This window comes from Haliotis rufescens, unplaced genomic scaffold, assembly GCF_023055435.1.
Source record: "Haliotis rufescens isolate VD_foot unplaced genomic scaffold, xgHalRufe1.0.p SCAF_3, whole genome shotgun sequence".
Taxonomy (NCBI): Eukaryota; Metazoa; Mollusca; class Gastropoda; order Lepetellida; family Haliotidae; genus Haliotis; species Haliotis rufescens.
This window is the reverse complement of record NW_025964001.1, coordinates 27,439,147-27,460,981: the sequence shown is the minus strand read 5'-3', so window position 1 is coordinate 27,460,981 and position 21,835 is coordinate 27,439,147. Positions and strand designations below refer to the sequence as shown.

Below are 21,835 nucleotides of genomic sequence, written 5' to 3'. Positions count from 1 at the left end.
GATATCATGAGTATCGATCTACACAATTGGGATACGATGACATCAACCAAGTCAGCGAGCCTGACCACCTGATCCTGTTAGTCGCCTCTTAAGACAAGACCTGTTATAACCTGGATCGAGAGTGTTAGAGATTTCCTTTGGGAGTAAAGGGAGGTAGCTCATTATATAGTCTGTAAAGTTATTACCATTTACTGATCAGTATGTACTAGCTGTAGAAACGAATGTTAAAGTGTATACGACTATATATATCCTAGGGGGTTTACATTGCAGATATGGTGTATATCACTATATGCTAAATGGTGTACATTGCAGATACGGTGTACGTAACTATATGCTAAGTGGTGTACATTCCAGATATGGTGTACGTAACTATATGCTAAATGGTGTACATTGCAGATATGGTGTATATAGATATATGCTAAATGGTGTACATTGCAGATATATAACTATATGCTCAATGGTGTACATTGCAGGCATGGTGTATATACCTATATGCTAAGTGGTGTACCTTGCAGATATGGTGTAAGTAAATATATGCTAGATGGTGTATATTGCAGGTATGGTGGCGCTGAGCCCGGAGACAGGACGATGGTGAGTTGGTACACAGGCTCCATGTGTGAAACTCTTTCCTACCTGCAATACATTATCGATCATTATCAATATATTATATTAATCCCCCGCCATGAAGTGGAAGGGGGATATAGGAATTGGTGATGTCCGTCCGTCCATCCGTCACGTTTCGTTTCCGGAGCAGAACTAAAAATACATGAGAGATATCTTGACCAAACGTGGCACATAGGTAGGCCTAGTGGTGAACTGGTGCCTTTTAATAGTTTGGGAATTTTGGAAAATTTATTTTTCGAGTTTCCATAGCAGCCGGACTTGTCATATTGGCGGGGGATATGAATATTTCATGCTTGTTTAGGAACTGAATATCACTTTGTAAGTTCATTGGATTATGAGCCTTAGACTGAGGGCCAAACTGTATGGACGTCGGAGCGTGCGATACAATGCACACTCCATATAGGTTGATACTTTGAGAGATTCAAACAAAGTGAATGCCAATTCCTATAATTTTTAATTTATTATTTTATTCCTTGAATGTATACACAATTATATAATTATATTTAGTATGTGTGACTTCATGTTTACAACCAGCTGTGTCGCGGAAACAAATAATTCATCAAAAGGAGAGGTGACATGAGCGTGTATACTCTGATGTGACCGGCCAATCATTCAATGGAAAAGCCGTATAATGGTGTAAACGTCATATTAATATAGACTACTAAACGAGCTCCCGTGTAATACCAATTTTATGAAACGAGTGAATAGTTCTGGTATCTGGCGAGCGAAAGCGAGTCAGATACCACAACTATTCACGAGTTTCATAAAATTGGTTTTACACGGGAGCGAGTTTAGTATTCTATATATATTTGAAGTTGATTCAGAATGTTGTTGAAGACAGTGTTCTAAAAGAAGCTCTCAATCGGTATATGTCCTATTCAAAATAATAATTACAATTCCCATGATGGAATTCAAAATAGATACTTTTTGGGGAGGTGTGTAAAATAATCAGGCATGTTATTGTTAGGATATCAAATGCCTTTGCGAAGTTTGATGCAGAAATCATTTGGACATGCACCAGATTACCAGTTGCTGACGTTAACTGTCCCCTCACACGTCTCTCCATAGCTGGACCCTCTGTGTGCTGCGCGAGATGTGCTGTTAACAAGATTGCAAGAAACAGCTCCCGTTCAAGCCTTCACAGAGGCGGTTCAGGTAGGTGATGGTTTAGGGGTCTTGATGGGGAAATTATCTGATGTATATATATGATGTATTTTCATACCACTCAAGGTTGGGTCTTAATTAAATAAGCGAATGGATATATCGGTTCTCATAATATAACTTATTATTACTTGTGTGAGCGTGTGGCTGACGCGCTCCTACCGCGGCCTTCAAATGAGTGAGTTAGGGTGTTTTAAGCAGCCTTTAGTTATATTCCAGCAATGTCTCGATGGGAGTCAAAGAGCTTCACACGTAGCACCCAATGGCAACGTTACCTTAGTCTCCGGCATTAGGAACGAAAACGATTTAATCACAAGTTACCCGTCCCACATAATAATAATAGGCCTGAAAAGTGAAACAGAAGGCTTTCTGTTTGCTGCTCAGGACCAGTAAACCGTAAATGTGTGATTTTGCATGAAAATGTCTATATGAAATGTAGATTATGCAATGAATTTAATGAGACTGCCCAACTCATTGTCAGTGGATGCTCAGCTTTGCCACAAACACAGCATCTTAAGCAACATGATGGCGAGGCTCGATTCTTTTCTTACCGTCTTCGCTTTGTTTGTGGTTTTAATTCATAGGTCCATCCATGGCACGACCCAGAATATGTTGAGGGCGTCATGGAAAATGATAATTATTATATTCTTTGGAATAGGCTCGTATACAGCCTCAGACCTACACATGCCAACAAACCAGATCTTGTTCTTTATGGGAAATACAATGAAATCATTTATAGCATTGTATTCTCTATCCCTTTTGATACTAATGTAATTGGCAAGATTCAGGAAAAACATGCCAAATATGCGGACCACGCTTGAGAAATGTCACGCTTGCATCCCAAAGTACCAAGTTGTCCGACTCCCCATTGTTCTCGGTACCTAAGGTTTGGTACCTCCCAATCTGTTGACTGACATTGGGAGAGTACCCGGGTTTGTTGCCAGGAACACAAGCCTTCTGACACTCTGGGTAACGCAGAAGACTGCAGTGATGGGGAGACTTCACATTCTTCGAAAGTTGGTTTGACTAGGCAGCACTTCCTGGGAGAAGTCCCATTCGCAGTCTGAGCTGCGTGTAGAGGGGGCAAGGGCCCTGAACTGATGATGAGCCTGACGGTGCCAGGATTACCCCAACCCTCTTTTCTGCATTTATTAATTTTTTATCTGTAAAATATAATAATTGAGTGTCTAGGGTGATCAGCGGCGATGACAATGTAAGAGACGATATACAGAACAGGTTTGCCCGGCCAATGCGGATGGATTACTGTGATCTCACATATAGGCAGGCGGTAAAAAAAAATAAATAGATATAATTCTGGAAGAAAGAAATTTTAAAAAGATGGGTTTTTACAGCTGTCTTGAAAGCTGCCTGAGGAGATTGTCCTGATGGAAATTGGGAGATGTTCCACAGGGCTTGAGCTGCTGCAGCGAATGCTTAGCCTCCCATGACGGTTCTGGTGGTCAGCTGGGCCCAACGATAGGAGTCCCCAGATCGAAATGACAATATGGGACAATGACTCTCATTGCTCACCCCTGAATCCCGAAAACCACATAACACAAACCTCAAAAGCATTGCGAAAAGAGTGCGATTTGAAGTTAAATTACTTAAAAATTAAAATACATAAAGGACATTTTTACGTACACCATTATTTGTTTTTACATGTTGGATCTGCGTACCAAATATGACTATACTTGCGTCCCGCGTGCCACACGGCTGAATACCTCCTAAATAGAACCCCGAATCCTGCGTACCAAAAGGTTTGCAGCCTCATTTATACATTATGTACGTTTTTTTTATATGTATTCATGTACTGTTTTACTGCCATGTCCTATGGGCCTGTTGCCTAAGACTAGAGTGCTGCCTCCGTGGTCTTGTGGTAGAGCGTCCGCCCGGAGAGCGGAAGGTCCGGGGTTCGATCCCCGGCCGCGTCATACCAAAAGACGTTAAAAGATGGTACTTGTTGTTACCCTGTCTGGCGCTCGGCATTAAGGGGCTAAAACAAGGACTGGTCGGCTCGGAGTCAGTATACTGTGTCTGAGTGGGGTATTCATGTTAAACTGCGCATGGTATCTCAGTGAGCTAGCACTATAAATCGGCATCAGTCCGGACTAGTACAAGCAGCCACACACACACATACACGTGCATGCACGTCGCTATATAAGTGCAATAATCTTGGACGCGACGTTAAACCCAATTTCACCTCACCTCACCTCACCTAAGACTAGAAATAAAGCGACATTTAACAATGGTCTCCGATTTATGTGTGCATGTGTGTTCTGTCGCAGGCAGCCGAGAAGATGGCAGAGGCGACAGCGACGATGAAGGCCTATGCTGGACGGGCTAGCTACGTCAACCCCGACCGTCTCACCCAGCCGGACCCCGGGGCCACGGGGGTGGCTATCTGGCTCAGGGCCATACTGGAGAAATTGTAAGGAGCAGCTGAGACTATTTGAACTAAAACGGATTGAACAAACGAATGTTACTGTCGCCATTCAACACTTATTCCCATGCCGTCCAGAGTTCTGCTATTTTCATGTGTATGAGATGTGGCTCGTTCAGATGGACATCACCACAAAGTACACAAGAAATCTTGCAGTGTGACCCCTCTGTCCTGTCTAATCCGTTTTCCTTGTTAAATTGTTATTTTGACTCGTTCAAATTCGTTACGTATGTACTAAAGTACTGTCGGAAATGCTAGAAAACTGCTTTTTGCCTGTTAAAAAAGGATATAATTTTTCACAGACTGTTGTTATTGAAATATCGAGTTACTACCGATCGCCCTACCCGTGGTTTGAAGTATTTCAGTCACAAGGAGTCCTATCGACAAGTTTACAGGAGACAAATTCGAACGAAAACCGGAAGTTCACATTTATTCTAAGTCCAGTGATGACAGTCTGAAACGGACTATAGAAATATGCGCACGTGACTCTATTATAATGATAATAATGTAGTCTTCATAAAACATCTAACCCATAAAAATCATTTTGAGAAAATTCTACATGTGCATCTTCTAAAATGACAAAATGACGCTGCGTTTTGGGGGTTGACATTGCTCCCATGATTTTTCACTTGCTTGATAACGGTGTTGGAACCTACACCGAAACGTCGCTCTTAATTGTAATAAAGAAGTTGTTCATCCATAAATTCTTATCCTTCCTCAGTCAGTTAGGACAGGCTAGATTAGGACAATTCGCGTTATTTTGATGTATGCTCTTTTTATAGTCCTATGACTCGTATTTATTACATAAAGCCAGAAAAGCAGTTTTCTAGCATTTCCGACAGTACTTTAATATACCGAGTTCACGGCTATCCTATGTTTATATGAAAAAGGACACGCCACTCGTCCAAGGAAAATCGTCTGAATTGACAATTTTCCAGGTAATCGTTCCCAGCAGTAAATGATTGGAAAGCGTGTCAAGTCAAGACAAGAACATTTACAAGACAAGAACATTTACAAGACCAGAACATTTACAGGACACGTTACTGCCAGTTGGGATCATTATTGCATCATAGTAATAAAGCTGACCGGTGTTCCATAACGTTCCTCACATTGTATACACCGCCAAAAGAAACGCGAACTCTAGAAACATATGGAGCCTTGTGTACGTTAAGTAGATATGTTTTGAATGTGTACCACTTAATGACAACACTAACAATCAGTCAAGTGTTACCACAGAGTGTCTGTATTCTTATCATGATGTGCTGCACGTGATGTCCAAGCTTTCACACGCTAATCCTGCACAAGACAAATACTGCATCTTTAGTCATGGATCAATGACGTGAAATGTGATGCGTTCATGAGCGTCGGTTCACACGAACCAATCTAAGATATCTTGAATAAGAGTAATTCTTCATATATTAACCAGCATGTATGGTATTCGCGATTCTTTTGGTGGTGAGTATACTACACGGAATACACCAGGAATACCGAGGGATAAAGTATTAAAGTTTACATTATTTGCATTCCACTGTTGTTGTTGTTGTTGTTGTTGTTGTTGATGATGCAGTTATTGTTACATCTTCAATATCCAGGAAGTTTCACGGAGCGATGTAGGAATCCAGACGCCATTTTGGTATCAACCTTGACCTTGATAACTCTTACTGCAGCCTCTTGACATCTTTCTAAACTCTGTGACTGCAGCACTGAATGAAATGTCTTGTCCTGACACACATATCGCATGGCTGTGTTTGGCTGGACTAGTTAGTTGAGTAGGAGAGAGGATGGGAGTAGTTCGAGTTCCAGTCGCGGAGGAATACATTCTCCAGCTGATGGCGTAAGGACATGGTGTCGTTGTCAGTCTGTGGCTGTTCCATTATGAAACCTATCCCCGCTGTATATACAAAGTACTCCCCTGACCAGTTGGAGGTTCCTACAAGAAAAGTTGTTTTTTACAGCGTGTAGAACAGTTGACAGACTTCATAAACGAAATCAGTAGCTGTATTTGTGTCTGTACGTATACTGATATCAGAACTTGTATGAGTTGATTCACTGTCACTGATCAGATTTATAATATATATGTGCCGACATTTAAAAGGTGATCCATATGTTGGTTAAAGTCTACATCTAGACGTTCTACTTCTGCTTAACGTGTGAAATTGTTACAAAATTGTTGGGTCGTACAAGTGACCAACTCTCCTAGCCTTGTTCCAAGGCTACACCGAATCAATGGACGTATTGTAATTCTATCCTATTAGTATTAGGCAAATAGGAAAGCGGGCACGCCTGTCTTTTATAGGGACAACATCGTCTTATTTTTTTTAAATCTAGAAATTAGGATAATAATCATTTCCTAAGAGACTTGTGCAAGTCTACACGTCCCCCTCCATTAATGCTGTATATGCCTCGTTCTCACCTATATATGCGTGCTGATCTGTGACCATATACTTGTTGTGGTTCACCCGTGTATATGGAACCTGGTTCTGATCAGGGTTGGCTGGGAACTCGAATAATCTCTGATGGAATAGAGAAAGGTGGAGCATTTATTAAACACTGCACACATACCAATACTGGTCTTAATATATGGCGTTGTTTTGGTACTTGATCTATTATCATTTTTACGGGTGTTCAACGTATAAGTTAACAATACTACGTTACATTAGAAGCGCATTTAAGGTAACACCTTTTTTATTTTCGATTTAGTAATTGACGGACAGGAGTAAGGACAACAGAATGATTTATACTTTAAGTAATTTTTAGAATCTCATCCTACCGGGTACCCATTCACTGCTGGGTGAACAAAAGCATGTTTCGAACAGTCTCCTGTCTAAGGAGACACCAATGGGACACCTCATTTGATGTTATTACTGCTCACCACTTCCAAGTCTACCCGTGTTTGCACCGACTGGCCGAACGTCTCTAGGGAGCGCAGGTACAGGAACATGTCGGGGTTGGAATGTTGCCAGCGACTGGCGAGGAGGTAGACGGTGACGTTGTGGTCGTAGGCGGCAGTCTTCAGTGCGTCATTCAAGACCGGCCAGTACCTACAAGAGGCAAAGTTTGATGTAAGATACAGAGAACGAGTTCAACATTGGTTTGTGTGTTTAACGCGCACTCCAGCAATATTCCAGCTAAATAGAATATGGAATTGACAATCCAGTGATCGATATTATGATCAACATCCAATGCCGTCAGGGTCCAATAACACGCCTTCAACCGAGTCTTACCACCTGATCCATTAAGTCGACTCTTGCGACTAGCACATCTTGCTGGGGAGCAATTCTAACAAGAATTCTGAATTTCTACATTTGTATCATTCAGCCAGGAAACCCATCATGACATTTGGACCCGTGAAGATCCGGGATAGAATTGGTCTTCAGCAACCCATGCTTGCCGTAAAGGTGCGTATGCTTGTCGTAAGAGGCGACTAACGGGCTTTGGTATCCCAATTGCGTGGATCGATGCTCATGACGTCAATCACTGGATTGTCTGATCCTGACTCGATTATTTACAGACCGCCGTCATATAGCTAGAATATTGCTGAGTGCGGCGTTAAACAACAAACAAAAAACGGTGTGACACACACATACAGCCTGATCACAGAACAACGTCGGTCTTCACCGGGTACTGTCCATGTTCAGTACCTGTTCTAGGCACTGTGAACACATCTATTCCGACACCACTGACGTACTTCCCAAGACGCAAGTTTGCCCATTCACCTGTTGTGTGCGTCGAGTTGTATAAAGGGCATATAATCCATGACGGCGATGTAGATGAAGTCCCTGGCCTTGCTTATGACGTCCAGGATGGCGTCAAGGTCAGTTGTTCGACCTTCAGGGCAAAATGATGGTGGCGAGCTCTGGTGTAGAAAATGTATCATATATCCCATGTTCAAAATATATTTAAAAAATTATAATTTAAATATATTTGGTATTTACTCCAGTTATATGTTTCATCAAATGTATTATTATTATTATTATTATTATTATTATTATTATTATTGCGTGTATCGATGCTCATGATGTCAATCACGGGATTGTTTAGTCCATACTCGATTATTTCCAAACCGCCGTCATATAGCTGGAATATTGCTGAGTGCGTCGTTAAACAACAAACGAACAACGGTGTAACATACACCCAGCCTTATCACAGAAACGTTCACTCACTCGAACGACGCGACGCTGTAACGAAACGACACACATGTTGGAGAGACATTCTTTTGGAAGTTACTGATATGATAGACCGCCTCCGTGGTCTAGTGGTAGAGCGTCCGCCCGGAGAGCGGAAGGTCCGGGGTTCGATCCCCGGCCGCGTCATACCAAAAGACGTTAAAAGATGGTACTTGTTGTTACCCTGGCTGGCGCTCGGCATTAAGGGGCTAAAACAAGGACTGTTCGGCTCGGAGTCAGTATACTGTGTCTGAGTGGGGTATTCATGTTAAACTGCGGCATGGTATCTCAGTGAGCTAGCACTATAAATCGGCATCAGTCCGGACTAGTACAAGCAGCCACACAAACACACACACGTACATGCACGTCGCTATATAAGTGCAATAATCTTGGACGCGACGTTAAACCCCTTTTCACCTCACCTCACCTACTGATATGATACGTGGAGATTGTGACGTTCCCTCCCAAACGAAGCTATGTCAGAGAATGGGTCAAGAGCGTACATTATGAATCCACACACGTCGTCTGACAGAGGGGTGCGATAGGGGTAGTGTGTGTTTAATTACCAAACAAACCTTCTCATCTTTCATGGGCATAAGGGGTGGTCGGGTAGCCTAGTGGTTAAAGCGTTCGCTCGTCACGCCGAAGGCCCATTTCGATTCCCACATGGGTACAATGTTTCTGGAGTCCCTATATTACCGGGATATTGTTGAAAGCAGCATAAAACTTCACTCTAACATTCCCACTACTGACCGAGAGATACACCGCTCCCGTGTCGACAACATGTGGATTGCCCTTCTTGAATGCTGGTGAGAAGTCACGTGACCAGGAGGCTGGGACGCTGGCTTCCTGTGAGGCCAGTTTCCAGTAGATCTGGAAGATCTTTTCCATGTCGTCTGCTAGACAACTGCAGTTTTGCACTAACACTCCCAACTCTTTCACCTAAAACAAACACGAGAAGTCAGTGCACGTCTATATTTTTCCACTGCAGGGTTACCAACAAATTTGTTTGTTTGTTGTTTAACGCCGCACTCAGCAGTATTACTGCTATATGACGGCGGTCTGTAAATAATCTAGTCTGGACCAGACAATCTAGAGTGCATCGATCTAGGCAACTGGGATACCATGACATGCATCAACCAAGTCAGTGAGCCTGACCACCTGACCCGTCTCTTACAAGCATAGTCGCCTCCTACGGCAAGAATGGGTTTGCTGAATTATCTATTCCAACCCGAATCTTCACCTGTTCAACACGTTCGTACACGACATGGCAACTCTCACCTGAAACATTAAAGTTGGAGATTTGTTAAGCCATGATGATAAGCATACGCCTGCAAGTCAGCCTTTGAAATTCAGACTAGTCCGCTAGCCCGAGGCAACTAAATTGTGCTGAGAACAAGTAGATGGTGGTCGTCTTCATTGACTTGTAGCATTTGATTGCTATAATTCTGAACCACTTCTCAATGCTTGAAGTATTGTGCGAACTGGAAAGCAGCTGACAAAATGTAAACATAGTAAACAGGCAGGACAAGTAACAACATCTGAGGACAAATAAGGTCTACACTAGTCCTCTGTGGTGGGTGCTACCGGTAGGGAAGGACATGCGTCCTCACTTTGCAATTTTTGTCAATACTGTAAGTAATATTCCGGATTGGGGGAATGGCTTGTTTTTAAAATTGTCCGAAAAGAGGTGGGGTAACAAAAATAAGTCTTCAACGTAATGGACAAAGGGCATACACATCTAAAAACAAAAAAGTTCAATGACACGTCGCATAAATAGTGTGTATGACCAGACCCTCTGCTCTGTCAATAACTGTCCTCGGTATTCCTTGAGCCCTGAGTCGCCAGACCACTGTCTGTCGACTATCCATATGCCCTAAGGTGTTCGTCGCTGAAGATGTCATTGTCAAGAATCGATTCCGGAGATGCAAAGTACGCAAGTAACGGTCTTCCTTCGGCGTAGTTACCCTGTTTGGACGATGTGTTTTTCATTGATTTCGTTTGAACTTATGTTTATAAATCTTTGCAATTTCATATTTAAAGTGGTAAAGTTTCGTTTGGCCGTCAGTGTACCTGGGTGTAGGATCTCCAGTCCATGTTGGCGCTGCCGACATAGAAGTGTTGTTCATCCACCAGCCACATCTTGGTATGGAGGATACCGCCTCCAACCAGCCGGGTGAAGTTGATGCTCCGCACGTCCGCACCTTCAACACAGACACCACACCTGCACCACAACAAGCTCACGTATGTTCTCATAGATCGTAGCAAACAACAAAGAATCACTCACACGCCCACTTTTCCAAAGGGGTATTAAATTGATCCTTCCTTAGAGTAATATGAGAGAAATTGTATGTACGTTACATATATCGACATGCACAACGCTTGGCAACACACATAAGGAGAAAACGGAGGCTAAAGATACACAACAGTTTTGAAGAAAAGGTTAAATCTGATGAACGTTTCAGTCTCAGACAGGCGTGCATGTTTTTTTGCGGAAACAGAAACAGTCCGTACGTGAATGCGTGGACGTAACGCCGCTTTAAAACACGCTGTCGGGTTAATGGGAGGAACATCCAACGACAAGCATGTCATGATCAACCGATGAATACTTGAAAATTTGCGAATCTTCCAACAAGCAGACCTTGACAAGACTTAGAAGCGTTGTTGCGCCATGAACCACGCAAGCCTATGTTGGAGAAATCACTGGAATGTATTGATTTTATTTTCGAGATTACTTTTCGAGGGATTTCATGGATTCAAACATGCTATGATGGATATACAATTTCTCTATAAGTTTGTATAATGATCTATAGTTTCGTCAGTTGTTCTTGTTAACATTGGCTCAGAATCAACTGCAACAACAACAGCGGTGCGTAACGTTAACCATGAAGATTCTTGACATACATATGTACAGTGGAACCTCCATAAACTGGACTTAAACATTTTCGCTGAAATCGTCCAGATTAAAGAATCATGGGTACGAGTAAGTTTACCTTGCATACATTGCCAGCAGTAATCGTCCTGGATTTCCGGAAAAAACAGGGTTCAGATTATTGATTATTATTATCAAACCTGCTGCGGCAAGTCTCTCTGTGTCGACGTCTGGATACTCTGCAGATGGCTGATTCTGTACAATTTGAATTTTCACTTGACCTTGACTACCAATGTCATACAGGGCGTCAAACACAGCTTGTCCCTGTAATGACAAAAGAGTGCTCAGACCGACCTAACGCCCGTGTGTGTCAACCAGAACAAGTCATTCTCAAAACCACGTGGGATTCCGGGCAGCAACTTGTGGAAGGAGACAACTGAATAAATCTAGTGGTCTGACTCAGTGATTTGGTAGATTGCAAGTCATCCTCCACCGAACTCGTGGAGATCCGGGTTAGAATAGTTTTTCAGCAACCCATGCTTGCCGTAAAGGGCGAATATGCTTGTCGTAGGAGGCGACTTACGGGATCGGGTACTTAATTGATGCATGTCATCGTATCCCAATTGCGTAAATCGATGGTCATGATGTCAACCACTGGATTGTCTGGTCAAGACTCGATTATTTGTAGACCGCCGTCATGTAGCTTGGTGCGGCGTTAAACAACAAACAAACAAACAAACATCAGACACCGACGGAGTGGGACGTTGTGTATTTAATTTATCACTGGATTGTGTGTTGAAGATAGATTATTTACAGACCGCCCTCATATAGTTGATATTACAAAGTTGGAATATAATATCAAACATCCCACGATATGTTTCACAAGGCTTTCTAGTAGCGCAATGACTGCCGTACCTTAACAAAGATCTACGACAGTCGCAATGCCAAGAATACCATGAGAAACGAGATCTTGGTTTGAGAAGCCCGAAACAGTGAGTGAGTATGGTTTTATGCCGTTTTATGCCGCACTATTCCAGCAATATCACCGCGGGGGACACCAGAAATGTGCTTCACACATTGTACATGTCGGGAATCGAACCCGGGTTTTCGGCGTGAACGCTTTAACCACTAGGCTACCCGACCGCCCCGCCCGAAACATGGTTGAGCAGCAGAAGCATTTATGTATATTGTGCTGTATGAGATACCTCTATCCTTGTTCAGTGGTCGTGTGCCCCTGCTCACCTGTCTGGAGCTGGGGTCCATTGGTGTGGTGTCATTCTTCTGCAAAGTCCAGTAAAAAGACGCCACGGATATCGTCTGCTCTGCGCTCTGGATCAGATCCAAAATGGTAGGACCCGTGCTTGGGTGTGGCTGTTCATCGTCTTGGTAGTGGAGACTCTCAGGAATGGACTCCACCAACGTAAACCTGCAAAGTTTCCAATTTCTCGTTCTTGTTGTAGTGTTCCATTGCACATTTACGACAACAAGATTATGAGAGGCTTAGCGTATTAGACTCCTGTGCATTTCGCCGAACATGTCCCTATCTGGAAGGATCTTTTTTGTAATACAACCGCCAGCAGGTCAGTAACGTGTGGCCACAGACACTCCAGAGTTCCTCACCTTTTGCCGAGCGTTCCCCAAGGCAGTATCATGTAACAATATGGTACCTAGCCTGTGTGATCGACTCGGGATTTAGGGGTAAATTTATATAAATTAGAAACAAAGTGGAGGGTTAGTTTAAGGGAATGGGGTTGTTCTATAATGTTCTAATCTCCAGACAAAATCCCAGACATTCGGTTCGAAAACAATATGGATTTCAACTTTCGGATATTTTCCCATTTTTCATGTTTTTAATCAAGTTGCTCAAATGATTTGATGCACTTTGCGAGGTAAGACCCGTTTAATTACAATATAGATCTTGATTATCGATCAGATCGTCTTGACTGGGCTCCGTCCTTTTTGTTTTCAGCAAATGCAAGAGATATGAGAGATGGAATCTGATTGGTCAATTGGGGGGACATAGAAGGGACATAACTCGTAATAGTCACTGGTGATGGCGGCGCTACGATCGATCCACGAAATTCCTCGGCAAGGGTGGAAACTGGTCTTTTATTGTCAGTTAACTACCTTGCCTCGGGAAGATAGACACAACTATACAGCTGAAGAGCTAAAACAGGGGTTATTACATTACTTGAATTTCCCATACTCCCTGCGAATTTCAAAGAAGTATAAAGCGGAGACAAATATAACTAGGTAGTTTCTATTCGGAACCATATTGACTTACACAAATGAGGTTTCGTCGCTCATTAACATACATCTGCATTGAGCCAAAAGCATGTCCGACCACTTTCTAAAATAACACGTTTAGTTACCATCACCCAAATATATCGAGAAAAAGTAAGTCTTTGGAAGGCATTTAGAAATGATACACATAAGGAAGAGAATTTATGGATGTTAACTTCTTTATTATGAGGAACACAACGTTTCAGAGTATATGCTTACTCCTTCATCAGGTGAATGAATGATTCAGAGAGCATACATATGTACATGTAAGCAAAAGTAATAACAAAAGGTGGAAACTTCACAAGGGATGCCAACACATAATTGGCGCTGAAAGGTGATTAGCAATAGACAATGGGAGCCAAAAGAATTCTTCCTCGTGAGATAAAATAGTTATTATAAGTACAAATTAGGTTACTTCGGAAACGCCATTTCGAGGGAACACCACTACAAATCAATATAACGTTATAATAATAGGCTATTTATATTGCGCATATTTCCACACCACTCTGAAAAGCGCTATTATAACCCCGGTCAATGGATCAATGTGCACTCAAGAATCATTCTCAGCTTCCTGGGGAGTATACAACCCAAGCTGCCTGTCAAGCGCTAGAAGGTTACCAACCACATTGCCATCTCATCCTACCGGGTACTCAATCACTGCTGGGTGAACAGAGGCACATTTCGATCAAAGTCACTCGCCCAAGGATACGCCACGTGTTACATGTGCATCAATGTGGGGCAGGAAAAGAAGTCCTAGAAACTCTCAGGAGCCAAGCTGCCGAAACTCGGTCCAAGGACACTGCGCGACCGACTTTGCTTAACTTCACCTGATTTGTGACCTGTGCGCTGTGCACAGGACCACGTGCCACCACGTACAATATTACAAGACATCGGTAGCGCTATATTCAGAGGTATTAAAATATAGTTTTCTAATCTCTCAATTTATAAAAAATATAGCTTTACTGGTTCCTTTTCATGCAACATTTAAAGCTATTTGTGCTTTCTGTTCGAAAAATGTTAGACGGCAAAAGCGATTTCAACATAGCGGATCTCCCCGCAATTTATCCGCACGGGAGCTCAAGGCTTGTTGGACATGGTAACAGTATCCATGGTAGACGTGACTTCGTATATCTATCTACAAAATAAAAAATAATAATATCCAAATGGAGTCAAGAAAAATCCTTAATTATAGAGCTGAGGTAATCTAGACTTGTCAAATCATTTTGTACTCCTTTAATATATTCTCTGGTGTTAAGGTGAATTGGGGTTTAACGTAGCGTCCAAGATTATAGCACTTATATAGCGACGTCCATGCGTGTATGTGCGTGTGTGTGCGTGTACTAGACTGGACTGATGCCGATTTATATTGTTAGCTCACAGATACCATACTGCAGTTTAACATGAATACCCGTCTCAGACACAATATACTGACTCCGAGCCGACCAGTCCATGTTTTAGCCCCTTAATGCCGAGCGCTAGAGAGTACCATCTTTTAACGTCTTTTGGTATGACGCGGCCGGGGATCGAACCCGGGACCTTCCGCTTTCTGGGCAGCCGCTCTACCACTAGACCACGGAGACGGTCTTATTCTCTGAGAGACCCACTAAAGAAAGTATACACTTTAAGATTGGTTTTGAGCAAAAAGTTATCAATACGTTACTGCATACTTAAGGTCAAGTAATGATATCCGTATCAAATACACCGTCATCGAATAACCGTCTCTTGTTTGTTTCATGTTTAGCCATTACCAAATATGGGTGTATACTTTCTTTTGCTTGGAAGTATATTTGAATGTTTCGTCTAGACATGTGTTGGATCATCAGACCAAGACACAAATGGATGAATATACTACTTGCCAACATTGGTCGCTGCATCCTATGTCTGAGTGTGCAGTAGTGACCTCCTCGGCTGTCTGGGTACTTCCGTTTTGGTGATCGGAGTGAAGCTACACAGAGAAGGTGGTACAATCTCAGTAGTATAGAACGGGTCGCCAGCAACCCCCTTTTGGTTGATCCGGTTGATCCAGGCGCATCCGAAGGTGATTGGCTGATCCAAGTCGCGTGATCGGATAGGATGACTCATGCATCAACAGCGCGTCGGGAAAGAGGGGGATGAAAGGTGTGTGTTTATAAGGCAGAAAAGAATTCGTAAGAAAACAAAAGTAAAAGGTTATGAATAGAGCTATGTGTATAGCGTGCTGCCCTAAATAGACAGACCGTACCCGTCAGCCCAGTTTGAATTGAGCGCGCTTGACAACTCACGTGGACCTATATTCAAATAACCCGCGCTCGCTAGAGCGTGCGACCTGGTTTGATGAATACAGGGTGTGTGTTGAAAGTACATCATACCACAATAGAGACGGGTTATGTCAACACGATATACGCCGGGTAATGTAGGAATAAAAAATGTACGTCTAGCTGGATCAAATTCATCTTGTACGGTCTACACGTTGTATACCATGAACGTTAGACAACCTGTATGGAAAAAATATAGACAAAATAGATAAGACTTCACAATCAGCAAGCTAGCAGTGTCGTTTAATTACATTTAGCGCGCAACAACGAGGTAGTCACGTCACCCTGCATTGACTATAACGCTGAAGGCAGCCGGATTTCGAATCACCCCTCGCTGCGTACTATTGTGAACCATTTGTAAAGAATTATTCAGCCCTGTCCCGACTTGCATAGTTGATGTTTCAATGCTAGCGTTTCCATTTAACGTGATGACAAATAAGCCCTACGGTTTGAGTTTTAACCGTGTAACATGATGTGCACAGTTTTACTTCAGAACGTGCTATTTTGAAAATAGATAGAAAACTGATAAGTACATGTACCCGTGTGACGGCACGAAGCTAGGTTTGTTGGGAAAGTGATGGAAGCAATCTATAGGACATTTTCATGTTTACAATACTCACCCTTAATTCGAAGAGAGAACAGAGTTTATCATGGAAAATTGTTTGACGAGGAAAATGTTTTATTGGAAATATATGTCGAAGTAGGTTTATTCATAGCTAATGTATAGCAGAGAGACTAAGCGACCGACCGCCCATAACAATGTCAACATACCCCGGCCTTACAATTAATGTCAACATACCAGCCTCGCCTGAAGCTTCCCATTCATAAATTGTGTGAGCAGTGTCCCGTATTCATGATATGTCAGGGAAGATGTGTTGTACATTTGTTATTTTTAAAGGGAGTTATTTCAGAGAGGCGGGACTGACCAACCGATCCCCGTCAGTCGCCGATAAGCATGGGTTACTGGGCCTGCTGCCTGTGGAAGCCAAAGGTGAAGACCATCAAGGATTATTTACCAGTGTGTATTGTAAAACCAAATTAAAATACACATACTGATCGCTTTTTTAACATACTCACAAGTGTGCTGTGGAGAAAAGAGTGTCTTCCAAGATTCCCTGCACGTGTAAGACAGTATAAACTCTACAGTAGTGTAGCCCGACAAACAGTTTTACTCTCGCCAGCAAACGTATTGGACGTGAACAACATGAAGAAAGCATCAGAGATTAGACTTGACCCTAGAGATATATTTAGGAAGACTACGTTGAGAAAATCACAACAGAGAAAGAAACCACAAGCAGCACAAGAAGTCGACGCTGAAGACAAAGAAGAGACAGGTTACACCTAAAATGAAAACGATGACAACCAAACAGGTATCGAAGAAAACACCCCAACCCGTGAAAATACAACATGTGTCGGAGGTGAAGGCTGTGGTGGAACGGGCACTTGCTGCCTTGAAGCGTCAACAGAGTCAAGGGTATAAACGTAAGCTTCATACCCTCTAATCGCACACCATATTGGATCACCATGGGGGTTGCCACCTGTCCGGTCTGTGAAAAAAAGTTTTCAAGGAGAGATGTCATGTTACGACACAGGAGAAATAAACATAGCATACCGCCTCCGCCGTTACAAGCCCACCCACCGCCGCAAGTCCACTGGCCAGCGGCGGCGGCGGATGTGCTTGTAACGGCGGGTTGGCTTGACGCAGCGGCGGCGGTAGCGGATGGGCTTGCGGCGGCGGTGGCGTTAGCGGGTGGCCTTGTAATGGCGGGTGGATTTGCGGCGGCGGCGGCGGATGGGCTTGCGGCGGCGGCGGTAGCGGGTGGGCTTGTAATGGCGGGTGGATTTGCGGCGGCGGCGGCGGCGGCGGTAGCGGATGGGCTTGTAATGGCGGGTGGATTTGCGGCGGCGGCGGCGGTGGTAGCGGATGGGCTTGTAATGGTGTGTGGATTTGCGGCGGCGGCGGTAGCGGATGGGCTTGCGGCGGCAGCGTTAGCGGGTGGGCTTGTAATGGTCGGTGGACTTGCGGAGGGGGGGTGGGCTTGTAACGGCGGCGGTATGCTATGTTTATTTCTCCTGTGTCGTAACATAAAATCTCTCCTTGAAAACATTTTTTGACAGTCCGGACAGGTGGCAACCCCCATGGTGATCCAATACGGTGTGGGGCGGTCGGGTAGCCTAGTGGTTAAAGCGCTCGCTCGTCACGACGAAGACCCGGGTTCGATTCCCGACATGGGTACAATGTGTGAAGCCCATTTCTGGTGTCCCCCGCCGTGATATTGCTGGAATATTGCTAAAAGCGGCGTAAAACCATACTCACTCACTCACTCACTCCAATACGGTGTGCGATTAGAGGGTATGAAGCTTTCTTTTATACCCTTGACTCTGTTGACGCTTCAAGGCAGCAAGTGCCCGTTCCACCACAGCCTTCACCTCCGACACATGTTGTATTTTCACGGGTTGGGGTGTTGTCTTCGATACCTGTTTGGTTGTCATCGTTTTCATTTTAGGTGTAACCTGTCTCTTCTTTGTCTTCAGCGTCGACTTCTTGGCTGCTTGTGGTTTCTTTCTCTGTTGTGATTTTCTCAACGTAGTCTTCCTAAATATATCTCTAGGGTCAAGTCTAATCTCTGATGCTTTCTTCATGTTGTTCACGTCCAATACGTTTGCTGGCGAGAGTAAAACTGTTTGTCGGGCTACACTACTGTAGAGTTTATACTGTCTTACACGTGCAGGGAATCTTGGAAGACACTCTTTTCTCCACAGCACACTTGTGAGTATGTTAAAAAAGCGATCAGTATGTGTATTTTAATTTGGTTTTACAATACACACTGGTAAATAATCCTTGATGGTCTTCACCTTTGGCTTCCACAGGCAGCAGGCCCAGTAACCCATGCTTATTGGCGACTGACGGGGATCGGTTGGTCAGTCCCGCCTCTCTGAAATAACTCCCTTTAAAAATAACAAATGTACAACACATCTTCCCTGACATATCATGAATACGGGACACTGCTCACACAATTTATGAATGGGAAGCTTCAGGCGAGGCTGGTATGTTGACATTAATTGTAAGGCCGGGGTATGTTGACATTGTTATGGGTGGTCGGTCGCTTAGTCTCTCTGCTATACATTAGCTATGAATAAACCTACTTCGACATATATTTCCAATAAAACATTTTCCTCGTCAAACAATTTTCCATGATAAACTCTGTTCTCTCTTCGAATTAAGGGTGAGTATTGTAAACATGAAAATGTCCTATAGATTGCTTCCATCACTTTCCCAACAAACCTAGCTTCGTGCCGTCACACGGGTACATGTACTTATCAGTTTTCTATCTATTTTCAAAATAGCACGTTCTGAAGTAAAACTGTGCACATCATGTTACACGGTTAAAACTCAAACCGTAGGGCTTATTTGTCATCACGTTAAATGGAAACGCTAGCATTGAAACATCAACTATGCAAGTCGGGACAGGGCTGAATAATTCTTTACAAATGGTTCACAATAGTACGCAGCGAGGGGTGATTCGAAATCCGGCTGCCTTCAGCGTTATAGTCAATGCAGGGTGACGTGACTACCTCGTTGTTGCGCGCTAAATGTAATTAAACGACACTGCTAGCTTGCTGATTGTGAAGTCTTATCTATTTTGTCTATATTTTTTTCCATACAGATTGTCTAACGTTCATGGTGTACAACGTGTAGACCGTACAAGATGAATTTGATCCAGCTAGACGTACATTTTTTATTCCTACATTACCCGGCGTATATCGTGTTGACATAACCCGTCTCTATTGTGGTATGATGTACTTTCAACACACACCCCGTATTCATCAAACCAGGTCGCACGCTCTAGCGAGCGCGGGTTATTTGAATATAGGTCCACGTGAGATGTCAAGCGCGCTCCATTCAAACTGGGCTGACGGGTACGGTCTGTCTATTTAGGGCAGCATAGCTCTATTCATAACCTTTTACTTTTGTTTTCTTACGAATTCTTTTCTGCCTTATAAACACGCACCTTTCATCCCCCTCTTTCCCGACGCGCTGTTGATGCATGAGTCATCCTATCCGATCACGTGACTTGGATCAGCCAATCACCTTCGGATGCGCCTGGATCAACCGGATCAACCAAAAGGGGGTTGCTGGCGACCCGTTCTATACTACTAATCTCAGAGACCTCCTAGATGGACCTGTCGGTCGCGGTACAGTTGTAAGTTAGTCATAACATATCAGTGAAACATGTATCAATAAAATAGATTTTTGTGTTTATAATCAAGTTGGTGTGCAGTGACGCCTTCTTATTGTTAATAGCCATTTTGGAGACATAAATGCGAAGTTTAATTATTGCGAGCAAAGGCCACTCGCATTTTTCGCATTTATTTCACGCTCGCGTTATTTTCAAGATTTATAGTATACATATCAAAAACTGGAAACGAGAACAGGTTCTGAGTTCGGGACAGTGAGGTAGACTAGTGGACACTGCTTTTGTTCGTCATGACGAAGACCCGGTTTCGATTTCTTACACGGGTAGAATCTATGTTTTAATCCCGTTCTCGATATCCGTGATACCGATGGCAAAATTCCACAGCAATGTAAAAATAAATCGGTTTATGGTTTCTGATTGGACCACACCCGTTAAGATCCGGGTTAGAATAGAACCCATGCTTGCCATAAAAGGCGACTATGCTTGTCTAAGAGTCGATAAACGGGATCGGGTGGTCAGACTCACTGACTTGGTTGATGCATGTCATCGTATCCCAATATAGCGTGGATCGACGCTCAGGATGTCAATCACAGGTTTGTCTAGTTCAGTTTCGATTACAAACAGACTTCCGTCACATAGCTGGAATATTGCTAAGTGCGGCGTTGAACAACAAACAAAAATGTAACTGGACCTACTCACATTAGGCGGCGCGAGAAAGTGGACAAGAAGACCGCTAGTGAAAGCAATACATAGGACGATGGCCAGGACAAGGAACAGCACGATCTTTTGTGACCTTGTCATGTCTGACCTCTCCAGACCATCCTTCTCATTCTGCTGGTTAGACTTAGTAGTAGGCGTCTCTCCCTTAGAACGCTCTTCAAGGCTGTAGCTCTCCTCTCGGCCCATGGCTCAGTACTGGATCTGTTTCCTAGGTGAATAAGTGAATGCTGGTTAACACCGCAATCAGCAACAAAAATATACGGCTGCCCGTAAACAATCGATTATGAGCCAGACACGCTGGAGTACGTGGAATGATGGCGTGTGCGACATCGGCTCCACAGGAAGCGCTCGTCAAATCTCCATCATCATCATGACGGTAACCACACGATCCCAATAAGTCCCAACACGATGAGGCCAATCGTTGGTGTGTCTGGTCCCGACTCCATCAAGTAAAGAAATGTACAGGCCGCAGTCATATACCTGGAATATTGCCGAGTGCGACGTTAAACCACAAACATACACTGTCATAATCTCTATATCTTTAATCTAATCAATATACATTGTGTACCCATTCACAGAAGGACAATGCGTACTGAGATACCTTGCCTATGTCTTGTGGTAGTTAAGTCATTAGAGAAGTCACCCGGTCTTCCTTTGCTAGCGTGATGCAACTTGTGTATACCATATGTAGAAAATGAAGGCATATGGATCGCTTTAACACCACAGTGGTTTAATCTTGAGGATTGTCGGGGAGGTTCAGTAAAGAGGTACGGCCAGGTGTGCTACATCTTCCATCGTTGCACTGAAGCTATTTGAGTGTATCACGAATATATTATCGCTTTTAAATGACTACTATATTGTATTACAGTGTAACGTACCTTCAATGTTGTTTAGAGGTTCAACGTATATGCTGCAGCTCACGACTTCCCTGTTTGAAAACACTTGACGCTGATAAAATCTGCGTTGTGTTATCGGAGTCGTTCGGAATCTAAACAACACAGGTATACAAAGGAGCTGATAACATATTGACGGCATTGCCTAAAAGTCGGGCCGGGCCGGGCCGGGCCAAGACGGGG

General features: G+C 43.4%; 2 protein-coding genes across 5 annotated transcripts in view; one reads left to right on the top strand and one right to left on the bottom strand.

Moving 5' to 3' along the window:
• LOC124145076 (triokinase/FMN cyclase-like) overlaps positions 1 to 5,751 on the top strand; it is a 20,257-nt gene extending 14,506 nt beyond the window's left edge. For both annotated transcript variants that reach the window (XM_046514761.2, XM_046514752.2), the window contains exons 14-16: positions 558 to 591; positions 1,693 to 1,779; positions 4,071 to 5,751. In XM_046514761.2, coding sequence (XP_046370717.2) covers positions 558 to 591; positions 1,693 to 1,779; positions 4,071 to 4,217 — 268 coding nt within the window. In that variant the 3' untranslated portion in view covers positions 4,218 to 5,751. The remainder of the gene's footprint in view (positions 1 to 557; positions 592 to 1,692; positions 1,780 to 4,070) is intronic.
• Positions 5,219 to 21,835, bottom strand: LOC124145061 (5'-3' exonuclease PLD3-like). Of its 3 annotated transcripts, none has more exons than XM_046514733.2 (11): positions 21,638 to 21,835; positions 20,739 to 20,967; positions 15,403 to 15,491; positions 12,506 to 12,689; positions 11,464 to 11,587; positions 10,465 to 10,595; positions 9,145 to 9,333; positions 7,942 to 8,081; positions 7,098 to 7,266; positions 6,639 to 6,738; positions 5,219 to 6,155 (listed from the first exon to the last, which is right to left on the bottom strand). In XM_046514733.2, exons 2-11 carry the CDS (start codon positions 20,943 to 20,945, stop codon positions 5,983 to 5,985), a joined length of 1,506 nt encoding a protein of 501 aa, XP_046370689.2. In that variant the 5' UTR covers positions 20,946 to 20,967; positions 21,638 to 21,835; the 3' UTR covers positions 5,219 to 5,982. The 3 variants fall into 3 exon arrangements, with proteins under 3 accessions (XP_046370689.2, XP_046370697.2, XP_048259928.1); XM_046514741.2 differs by lacking the exon at positions 21,638 to 21,835 and adding an exon at positions 21,361 to 21,601; XM_048403971.1 differs by lacking the exons at positions 15,403 to 15,491; positions 21,638 to 21,835 and having other exon boundaries at positions 20,739 to 20,876.

Excerpts from the sequence above, each read along its gene's own strand:
- LOC124145061 (XM_046514733.2), bottom strand. The coding sequence starts at position 20,945 with ATGGGCCGAGAGGAGAGCTACAGCCTTGAAGAGCGTTCTAAGGGAGAG. Across the intron at positions 7,267-7,941 it reads CAACTCGACGCACACAACAG|GTACTGGCCGGTCTTGAATG; the intron begins GTGAATGGGCAA and ends TGCCTCTTGTAG. Across the intron at positions 6,739-7,097 it reads CACGGGTAGACTTGGAAGTG|AGATTATTCGAGTTCCCAGC; the intron begins GTGAGCAGTAAT and ends CTATTCCATCAG.